Genomic DNA, 11,948 nt, shown 5'->3' with positions numbered 1-11,948 from the left:
TTCGTTTTTTCGATTTTTCTCACTAAAGTTTTTGGTGAACGTTTAGTTTATTAAAATTCAAAATAAACTTATTTTTCGAATTCATGCTGCAAATAAGGCCATATTTCGATTCCGAATGAATCATCGTCAGTGCTCCTTGCTGTATATATAGGGAAATATTGACTTTGTCAAGATTAACTTTGACGTTGTAAAAATTAACTTTGGTGTTGTAAAATTGAACTTTGATTTTTTGAATGTTTCATTCTCCAGCTGTCCTAGGTAAAAACTGGCAAATAGGACGCCAAGGGGGGAACCCATAGCGACACCATCGATTTGCTTGTAAAGTTTGCCTGTGGGGCTGTGGAATGGTGCTTCAGTAGTGCAAATTTGAAGAAGGGACTTCAGTTGTGCTTTCGGTATGTTCAATGGAACCATATCTGAGTGGTAAACGGTGTTGATAATTATGTCGATTGTATCATGAATTGGTACATTTGTGAATAATGATTCAACATCCAGAGAGGCAATAAATTTGGATGGTTTATTAATGCTGAGGAGATTAATAAACTCACGGGAAGATTGTAGTGTGTAATTGTTTGGAATATATGGGGTTAAAATTTTGTTCAAGAATTTTGCAGCAGGGTAGGTGACAGTTGTAATTTGGCTAATAATTGGTCGGATGGGATGATTCTTTTTATGCGTTTTTATATTTCCATATAAGTAGCCAGGAGATTATTCGCCTATAAGTGATGGAAGTTTGTCATCGGTGATGTGCTTTCTTATCTACAAATATATTAACGCCAAACATTCGGTAGAATTTATAGAATATTGTAAATATATATATATATATATATATATATATACATACATACATATATATATATATATATATATATATATAGTAGGGAATATATTGAGCTAGATTTGTAATCGGAGGTTGAAAAATAGTTTAGAAAAAAATTTGAGACTAACAATCATACACAATGTGAGTGTGTGGAGTTCCTTTGAAGCATTCAATTTTGGTCTTCTGCTTGTTCAAAGATATCGAATTCCCACAAAAACACTTGTGCAAGTCCTGATTTCAGAATAATTTTTTTTATACTCTTTTTTTGCAATTGCTTTCCATTGAATATAGCAATGTGTTAAACAATTACGCATGCAGCGAAATTTTAAATTGTTTTCAGCAACCAATTCCGACAACAAACCTTGATGGCCATGAAGTGGTACTCTTTGGAAAGGCAGAGGTCCATGCACTGGTCCTCGATGTAAACAATGTCTTCCTTCGATTCAAACTCAAACTCAACCCAACTGAAACAGCCTACCTCAGTTGAACTGTTGGAAGAAGCTGCTTAGAAAAATTAATCAGTATAAAATAAAAGATTTTATGCGGAGAAGAATGAAAAATTATTTATTCCAGTCTTCCAGTCAAGATGCTGGCTGCCCACCAACATCATTCGCAAGCAAAATCTTAATTCCAATTTACATTACTGGTAACTAATTTTGTTAAATCGTAATAAAATAAAATGTTAACTCCCAACAGGAATTCGAAGTATTATTAGTGAAAACTTGCCTAACCTGAAAAAACCGAGTGGTACTTATGTCCCTGGCAGATGCAGTCTTCATGGCACATTTCTAGCGAGATCATGCCGCTTACCTCGTCAGAGCACGTGCAGTGGATACTGTCCTTGCGTGGATACGTGTTGGAATATTTCGTTTTAGAAAATGTTTCAAACTGAATAATTTCATTAATCATAATTGATTTTGTACTAGTGCTGTATTGCATTTTATTGTGTATATATATAATCATATTGTATATTAATTTATTTATTTATTATTTATTTTATTTTAATTGTATTTTAATTGTATATATAAATCATATTGTATTTTAAAATTATAAAACATACCAGAAGACTAATGTAAGGTGTTCTACAGTGCTTAGTGCATTGGTCCAGTGAAGCGACATTCTTGGCAGTTACGTTGTTGTGGTACGAGAAACATCCGATAAAATTTGTCAAGTGTTTGTCTCTCTGATCTGAAAACCAGTTTATTTTCGCAAGCAAGTGATATTTGTCACCGGGTAGTGACGATTGGTCATTGAATGTTTTCCATGTTTAAATATTTTTATTTTTAAATCGTTCATTTAATACCTTGAAATAACTATTTTTGAAAGTATTAAGAAAAATGCTAGACTAAAAAGGCAATAAATGCTATAAAGTTATAACATTTTGAAGAACCTTGTTTGAAAATATTTTAGCCAAAAAAAAAATTCAAAATGTAATTTTTGAAACTTCAAAATCGTTACAATATAATTGAGACAAAAAAAGCAAGCACATGTTGGCAATAAAGGCATCTGGCGTCTAGATTCCGCGTCGAGAATCTGTCTTGTAGATGAACAAGGTTTTGGCGGGCTCATCGAAGTGTCACTTGGGATTGGCAGACATTCTAATTTCTCGTTAAACTATTACTTTTTCATCCTAAATTTAAGTTCTTTGTCGTTGCCACATAAAAATTCAAATTAACGTTTTAATTTATAACATTAGTAGATTGACAGAAATAAACTAACCTGCAACGATTTCTGGACTTAACTTGATGACTTCGTGACATCTGCTCTCAAGGCATTCCTTGCAATCGTCACACGTTGAATCTTCGAAATGTCAAATCAAATTCTTCTTAATTAATCTTTCAAATAAGCTGAAAAATAAATAACAGTCTTAATTATACATGGTAAACATTGAAACAGTTTTCCATGCCTACAAATTATTTAAGTTAGCAATATGCTTGCAGTACTCTCAAGTTATTTGCTGTACCAACATATTGCAAATGTATATATGTATATGAGAATATGGTTATGAAAAAGAAGGTATACAGTTTTTTGGCCGACATATAAGACTGGGAACGTCTTTGATGGACTTGCTTATCAAGCACCTCATATCACCACAGTTTCCATTGTTGATTAGGCAGTCTTGTTAAGCGTTGGAAAATATGCAATTATATTGAAAAAAATATAATGATATAATATATAAGTATGATCATTTACAGATATAACGATATAATGATTAATGAAGAAAAAGAAGTTTTAAACAAATTTTAATACGTTTTTTTATTATTTTTTTTTATAATTTATAATTTTTTTTATTTTATAAACAAAATAGAATATATAGATTTAAAGAAAAACACAGTCACTAAATATTTTGTTTGAGTTCAAATAATATGGTGACGATTTCAAGCGTTGACTGGCAATAAATAAAAATATAAGTTATTTCTCCTTGCCAAGAGGGTAGACTTCAATTTCGTTCAGACCAATGTTGCTATTCTTAGTTCCGTCTTTGGGATAAACAACCACAAAGTTTGTCGTCACCGCCGTGTTTTCGCAGAATATTCTCATCGGAATGCCCTCATTGGACTCTGACGAGAAATCTCCACACAGTACAACCGCTTCCATGCTGAAGTCATTCAAAATACTTCGCGACACATTTCCAAGACCTACTGAAAAATTCTTCAAATACGGACCATCTGCAAAGTGTATTTAACGGAGGCTTTAATTATTTTTTTTAAGTATTTTTCAAATATTTTCATCTGCAAAGTTTGTTTGAAGGTATTTATTGTAATTAATTTTTTAAAGTATTTTTCAGCTCGCGAATGCGCATGGACCCACATACATATTACACACGCTGAATGCCATGTGATTCGTATTTGAATGCAGTTGCTACAACTCGGTGCCTTTACTATTACTCTTTTTCACGGCCTTTGTTTACTTCATTTTAAGGCATCTCCACTTTTTACTAAACAATTGATTAGTTTACTAATGGTTTTCAAAATAATTTTGTTTTGCACAAAACTTAAAAACCTACCAGCCCCAGTGTAGCGAAGAGAATTGAACACTGTGACGTAAGCGATGTAATAATCCTTCATCAACTGTACACCGATCCATCGCACACCTAGTTTGGTTGATGTTTCCTGAACGATCAGACCATCTGTTACTTGTGATCCATCTAACAATGAGCTGGCATCTTCGTAATATATGTAGGCCTTCTTGAGGTACGCAAGATTCACTCTGTAAGCTGCATTATTTTTCAGATTCATTAAAATGTAAAAAGTTGGCTTGGTTTAGCTATGAAAATCAATTTAAAACGTGTTTGGTTTTTTAAAGAGAACTCATTTTAACTTTTATTAAATTTTAAGGCGTCATTTATATTGAATCGTGTGAAATAATATGTCTGAAATTAATACCTACATTCGCATCGTTGGAAGCGATTCAGAACTTTGCCTTTCGGGCAGACACACTCATGGTAGGACCGCCCATTTACGGCCACCACCACACATTTCAACTCCTTGCCACAATCGCCATTCAGTGACAAACAATCTTGAAAAACATTAGAAAAATTTTATCACTCAAATTTTTTATTCATTTATGTAAAAAGTCAACGTAAATTATTTTCATAGAGCTGGTTAGTCGGCGCCAAGTAAATTTTACGAAATTTAAAATAAATTTATTTGCATATAAAATAAAAGCTTTATAAAAAACGTGTCAAAATAAAACCAGAATCCGACATCTTTCATTGCAAAAGTCTCCAGCCCATCCCGGCAAACACCCAAACATGCACCCAAAAGCTGGGCAGTGGACGACCAGGCTGGTCCATGAAGGAAATTCCAAGTGGTAGCGGGCTGGGAGTGAACAATTCTATTTTATCATCACAAAAATTTTTCATTAGAAACGTTAAATTGAAAATTTCTAATAATAAAGTTTTTAATAAAAGTTTAATTCTACCATCTATCAAAACTAATGAGAAGAATTCTTAGGAATTTTTCCAATTTTGTACTGCGACTTTTCATTCTGATTTCAGCTTCATACTCATTTAACGAACAAATTATCAATATGAAAAACGCGAGTAATATTGCAGCACTAACTTTAATTGAATATAGATGAAAATTTGAAATAAACAAATTCAAACTTGTGAAGATCATGACGTAGCTATCAATGTTGTAGGAGAAACAGACGTCACACTGGGAGCCAGTTGGACAAGGAATCTGGCACGTTCCTTTGTCTGCAAGATCCAAATCCGGCTCTATGCCTTGCACGAAACATATGCAATTGTTCACTTTTTTCGGCTGGTAAAACACGTAAAGACTAAAATTACGTATTGCCGAAAACATTTTTATTTAAAAATATTACATGATTAAATTGCAAGTAGTTGGATTCAAATGAGGGCTTATAAAAAAAAACCTCCCAATCAAAAACGTTCTTTTTGCAGTTTTTTGGTTTAATAATTACTCTGGAATAATCTCAAAAGTTTCACAACATTTTTTAAATCACAAAAATTTCCAATATTAACATAAAAAATATTCACAATAATGTATATTAATATTGATAATAATATTCATAATTTGATTAAGCGAGTAATATCATTAAAGATGGTGACAAATTTGAAAAACGAAGACAATGTTGATGGTTCTCTAAAAAAAAAACAACAAAATGGTCATACGTCAGTAGGTGTATTTCAATGTTAGATATAACTTTATAAAATTTAGGCCATTGGCAGGGCCGGTCTTAGGTAGAAAATTTGGTGGCCTCAAGTAACATTTTTTTTAAAATGTGCACAAGAAAATTTTACATATTTAAAAAAAATTCAACCTAAATACATTTGTCTTATGATAAATTCTTGCTGCAAAATACTGCAATTAATTAAAAATTAATCAGTCAGTTATATAAAATTAGTTGACCCTGCTATTGGATTATAAATTATAGTTTAAAAATTTTGTTTTAGAAAAACCAAGCTGACCAGCATGAAGAAGTAGGTCAAGTTGTAACTACTGCATATTTCCGAACAAGATGCAAACGAAAATTCACCGTATCCTCTCACGAACTTGTACTTGTGATCATCAGTGTTTAGATTTATTTTGCCCAATATTGAATTTGAAACGCTCCTCACTTCTTTTACTTTTCAAAAAGTTAAACGCATATTTTATGTTTATTTTAACTTTGTGTGGTGTACATTGTACACTGTACAATAATACATATATAAATATTTATTTAAGACAATTTATTAATTTTTATTGTAAAAAATAATCAATATTTTATAATAGAAAATTTTGATTCATCAACATTGCGTTTTTATTATTTATAAAGTAATTTTTGTTATATAATTTGCGATTGGCTGATCCTTCTATAAAAAACGTTCAAACTTCTTTTTCTCTATAAACTGTTGACTGAAAACATGGGCAGCATGTCTGGCGTAGGTAGTTGCAGTTAAAACCTGTCAATCTAGCTCGACTGCCACTTTCTGCCGAGCAGAAATACTCAGGCAGACGTTCACAGTTTGAAAATTGCTTTAGATATTGCTATGAAAATTTAGAACGAATTGAATGAATAAAATTTAAAATAAAATGCTCTGTAACCTCTGTAAACTACGTAGGAACTGTTGCCTCCACATAACTTCTTGTCTCCAGAGCAACTGATGTTGCATTCGGAAGCATGAACCTTGGCGTCGGCACGAACAACGCAGAAACATTCGTGCCCATTCTTTTCATTTTTTTCATTAGATTAACGATCATTGACGACGTTGAAATGCGTAAAATTTTAAATGATTTCATGCACATTCTTAAGCTCCTAACATTAGCACAACGATAAATTCCGACTGAGAATTTTTCTTTAAAAATGGCAAAAAATCATTGAGTTAATTAACGAATTACCGTTTCCAATTTATTCGTCAATAAATAATTAATTGAGAACCTGACTATATTTTCATGTATTATTTCTTTTGTTTACGATAGTCACTTCATGCGTATAGCAAATAAGAAGTAATTCAAAACTAATTATTGGGTTTTCCAGAAACATTTATTCGATCAGCATTGCTGATATTCAATGAATTGGAACTAACTCGCAAAGCTATCATGTTATTCTCGTTGTTTGAACAGTAGGACCTGCACTGGGCCACAGAGCTCGCCGAGGTTTTCTTCCCGTTGGATATTGTCACTTTGAAGCAACCGATGTACATCTCACTCTCGGTGTCTGATAATAAGTTAACATAATTATTAAATTATATCATAATTATATTAATAAAATATTTAAAGTTTTTATTAAAATTATTTTAAAATAAAATATTTAGAATTTTTTATTAAAATTATATTAAATGTGTAAAACCTTTGCTGGCAAATGGATATATATATATATAGCGATATGATAAAAAAAAATGTTATAAAATATTTGAAAAAGTGTCAACAGTTCAATAAATTAACTCCTCCTTATAAATAACTTCAGACCATTTCTTTGATCCTCTGAGGCACATATGGCAGGCACATTCACGAATACCACCATGCTCCATGCTAGGATCATCGTATGGTGCACCATTATGTTGGAAATGGTGGAAATATGAAAATCAGACCGTTTTATAATTAATGTTGTTGTTGTTGTTTACATGTTTGTTTATATATATGACGCTTCATTTTTTTTTGTTTCGAGTGTGTGTACGTAACATTGCAATTTCAATATGAACCTAGTGAAAACATTTGCTGGCGACGCAATAGTTTGACTGTTAAGGTGATTACACTGAGATTTAAATTCAGGGGTGCTGGGTAGAAGCTCTAAAATGCCTCAGTGGCACACCCTGACTAAAGTTTATGAAAGGTTTTTATTTATATTATTTATTTATAACAAATTTATATATAACTTGTATAAAATTTAGATTCAAATTGTTTCAAGTTATGAAGAAGTAAATTACAAGCGATGCGATAGATGAATTTTACATTTTTAATTTTTTTTAAGACAATGAAATAAAATCATTAAAGAAATGTAAATTGTCGAAAAATGGTTGCTTAATTTATTAAATATCAGTTCTTTTTTTCGCAGAAGTAAATTTGTTTGATAGTTTCGAATTGTAGGTTAAATTTATTCTCTTCACTATTCAATAACGCCAAGTTACACAAACGTTGTTGGCTCATTTAACGTAACCAGTAAAACAGTTTGTTTTAATTTTATGTTGCTGAAGTATCTCACACAAGCAAAGTTTTCAGAGCTTCTTTTATAAAAAAAAACACAGCTACAGATATTTAAATGACGAAGAGGCGCAATTATTGCTATAGTTGCAAAAAATATTACTATAATGATTTTTATATTTCCATTTTTTAGTTTGTACCGATGAAGTAGTTTTTAATTTTCTTCTTTAGAGCGTCTATTTTTTCGATTACCTGCCCAAGTAGCAACCGCATCTGTGGAACAAAAAATAATATGACTACATCAATCCATCTATCCATCCGTCCATTCATCCAGCGATCTGTATAGCCTACGTTGTCAGCTTGGAATGTTCTTTCGTCATTGTTATAACTCTGTTAGCTCATTTTTTCATCAATTTATCTCTTGTGTAAGAGATTTACTTAAAAAAATTTGAAACCCGTGATAAAGTATAAAAAAAAACCAGAATGAAACATTCCAATTTAAATCAGTTGTTTGATTGATAAACATTTGATATAAGTTGATAAAAAATATGATGCCTTTGCAGGTTATGTTATTTAAAAGTGTAAGTTTCAATCTAACGTTTTATCTGTCACGGGCAGTATTGTGTCGAAGTTACTTTCATTAAATTTACGCCAAAATTTTTTTTAACTTTTTATCAGAGTCCAAGAATAAATTTTATTTATTTTAAATTTAGCTTTGCGTTTAAATTGAAAGAGTAATTGTTCTCGCAAACACCGTCCTGTGTAGGCTGACAATGCATGGCTAAATTACTAATTTTCTAAATTGGAAACGAAAGAAAAAGTTTGAAATAACGAAACTGCAAGAAGAGGAGAAATTAGGAGTCACGTGGAAGAAAGTGAAAAAACTGAAATACTAAAAATGAATTGTGGAAAAAGAGTGTGGAAAAAAAAGAGGGAAGAGAGAGAGAGAGGAGAAAGAGGAGAGAGAGAAAAGAGAAAAAAATACAGAAAGAAAAAAGAGATACAGAGACAGAATGGGAGAGAATAATAGACAGGCAGGAAGAAACCGAAAGGTAAAAAAAGAATTTGTGGAATACAAATGAAAAAATAGTAAAAGCGAGAGAGAGAAAGAAAGAGAGAGAGAGGAGAGAGAGAGAGAGAGAGAGGAGAGAGTATAAGAGAGAAGGTACAAGTTAATTGAATGGCACCCACGAAGAAGTTCATTCGTGGAATGAAGCTTATTGCGTTGGGCGCTGTTGCATGCCTGTTCGTTTTGTTGTTGTTGTTATTGTACATCGTAGGCGGTTCAACGATGTCGTTGCTGGAGTAACATAACGCACATTTCAGTTACATTTTGGAGAAAAAAATATTCATCATACTTTTCTATCCGATCTCAAATTTGAAAAAAAAATATTCATCATACTTTTCTATCGGATCTCAAATTTGTCAACTTACTCGTCCAATCGCAATTGTTGAAAGTTTATTATTTTCGATTCAAAACTTAAATGTAGAATAAACGTTTTATCAGTTATTCACTAATTTAATAATTAAGTAACAGATTTTGATGTTGAACTATAATAGAAATAAAATTGAATAAATCTACCGAAATGAAGCTAGTGATATGGAAAAATCTGATAATGCTGAATGCCGTTTTGATGTTCATCACATGCCTGCTAACTGGCGTACAACTACAACCTAATGGTTTGTTTGATTTGTTATTTCAGTTGATCAAGTAATTTTTATAGATTTTATTATTCATTGTTATCAGCATTAAAAGTAAAATCATATAAATTTGTATTTGGCGAATGTTTTATTTTATTTCCTGTGCTTTTTTAACTTAGTTCTCTTGAAAAGCTTGAGCGAATCTTTGACCAAAAAAAAAATTTGTGTAAATTTTAGTATATTCAGATAAATTCAATTAATTTGTTTGACTTCATTTAGAAAATATTTCCATTGTTTATTTATTATCAATTAGTTTCTCAACAGAACTTTTGTAACACTTTGAATGAGTTTATTTGAAATATGTTCAATTAAATTAACTGAATAAAGTCAGTGTTGAAAAAATTAAAGACTACATAGGCACTGTAAAATGCGTTATAACACATTATTATACATTGAAATACACAACAATGAAAATTAGGCCAGGTAGATTTTACCAAATATTAAAAAATTAAGAACTTTACAATTTTACGGTTTATAAGTGAACATAAAGCTGCACATCTTGAAAAAAAAGCTGCCACAAACGACTATTAAGTAGTAACACACACCACACACACATACACACACACACACATACACAGATACACACAAACACACACACGCACGCAAACACACGCACACACAACTAAACACACACACGCACACAAACCTTACATCTCATAAAGTTGGTAAAGCTCATGGCAGGGTCTTAATACCTTATCAAAATAAACCATGTGAAAAAGATTTCAAGAAAATTTCTAAAATAAAATTTTGCTGTACACACACACACACACACACATACATACACACACATTCATACACCATTCACCTATACACACAAAATTACACACACGAGTGTGCTGTGTGTGTCTGTTCATATTTGTATAAACACATACCAGACACACACAGCACACTCGTTCCACACGCACACACACACGCACACACACACACACACTTACAAATACACACACACACACTTACAAATACACACACACACATTCTATGCGTGAGTGTATGTATAATATTTTTCTCATCCATACCTGTAATAAAATAGAACTTTTTTTCTAAGTACCTACATCTTTACCTACTTCAACAATGACTCACAATGCCGTCATAACATGTTTTCGTTCAAAGCTGTAACATTACAAAATGAATAGTGACTGAAGACCTTACTGATATTTAACAGCATTAATAAGAAAAGACGATAATGACGAACTTAAAAATTATTATTATAATTATCCTTATTGATTTATTTCACAACCATCATGCTTTCTTATCATTATGTTGTATAATATTGAGGAGGAAAAAAGAAATATTGTATTGCATTGTATTGTATAGCTGTAGCATTACAGAATGAATAGTGACTGAAGACCTTAATGATATTTAACAACATTAATAAGAAAACATTCGTCATATTAATTGAAAATAAAAAATAATTGAAATAGGGCAAAAAGATAAAAACAAAAACTTCATCGGAACATTTAACGTTGTAATTCACGTTGTCGTAACGCACCTACCTACCTACATAAGTGTTGATACATTGGACCACATTTCAAAAAGTTTAACGTCGCTTTCTACCGATAGGACATATTTACTGGCTTTAAGTGCAAAAGTATTTTATCGATAAAACAACAAATAACCTTTTTACACTTGCCCACTCAAGTCTTATTTATTTACAGTGCGAAACTAGCATTACCATAAATTCTAAAATATGCCTATATCAATTTCAACTGAAGATGTACTATTCAGATACACAAACATAAACACGTAGGCACATAAAAGCTTACATACACGCGCACACAGAGAGAGAGAGAGAGAGAGAGAGAGAGAGAGAGAGAGAAAGGGAGAGAGAGGGAGAGAGAGGGAGAGAGAGAGAGAATAAATCATATATTAAATCATGCAAATAACTTTCGCATTCTACCACTACTGTTTCTGCAATCGTGGACTCTCCAGAATTCTTGCAGTTTTGAAGTGCAAATAAAATTATGATATTTCGAAATCTTATTTTCATGTTCGTTGCATTTTCTCTTTAATAATTTTTATCTACTCGGGTGCAGATCAATTTTAATGGATCTTAAAATTTAATTTAAGCAAAAAATAATTTTATTGCGAATTCAAATAAGTATTGATGTATGATGCAGGCGTATTGCTGTTAATGTTCTACTTATGTTTGCGCTGTGCAAGCCTGTAGCATGCACAGCGATGCCTCTCCATCCACATGCTTCCCCCAGCACTCTTTGCATTTGCCTGTTTGTTTAAAAAACAAAATAGAAAAAAATTCGCGATAAACTTCATTTTTCTTTGATTAATTCTTTTTACAATTCAAACAATCCATCATAGTCTCATCGCCGTTCTGCTATTTT

General features: G+C 31.7%; 2 protein-coding genes across 2 annotated transcripts; both read right to left on the bottom strand.

The window, feature by feature from the left end:
• Nucleotides 1-68: 68 nt before the first annotated feature.
• HELRODRAFT_177881 (hypothetical protein) lies at nucleotides 69-2,906 on the bottom strand (the record flags this gene model as incomplete). The annotated part of the gene is made up of 7 exons (XM_009026017.1): nucleotides 69-139; nucleotides 949-1,051; nucleotides 1,182-1,321; nucleotides 1,552-1,660; nucleotides 1,881-2,008; nucleotides 2,540-2,620; nucleotides 2,858-2,906. The coding sequence occupies 7 exons, from the start codon at nucleotides 2,904-2,906 to the stop codon at nucleotides 69-71; spliced, it is 681 nt and encodes a 226-aa protein (XP_009024265.1).
• Nucleotides 2,907-3,232: 326 nt separating this feature from the next.
• On the bottom strand, nucleotides 3,233-7,324 carry HELRODRAFT_177880 (hypothetical protein; the record flags this gene model as incomplete). Its single annotated transcript, XM_009026016.1, has 8 exons — nucleotides 3,233-3,489; nucleotides 3,828-4,037; nucleotides 4,211-4,339; nucleotides 4,929-5,085; nucleotides 5,757-5,914; nucleotides 6,373-6,496; nucleotides 6,855-6,985; nucleotides 7,237-7,324. The coding sequence occupies 8 exons, from the start codon at nucleotides 7,322-7,324 to the stop codon at nucleotides 3,233-3,235; spliced, it is 1,254 nt and encodes a 417-aa protein (XP_009024264.1).
• Between the last annotated feature and the right edge of the window lie 4,624 nt (nucleotides 7,325-11,948).

Source organism: Helobdella robusta, assembly GCF_000326865.2.
Source record: "Helobdella robusta unplaced genomic scaffold HELROscaffold_44, whole genome shotgun sequence".
Classification (NCBI taxonomy): Eukaryota; Metazoa; Annelida; class Clitellata; order Rhynchobdellida; family Glossiphoniidae; genus Helobdella; species Helobdella robusta.
The sequence above is the reverse complement of the archived record's forward strand: the minus strand, read 5'-3'. Positions and strand labels throughout refer to the sequence as shown.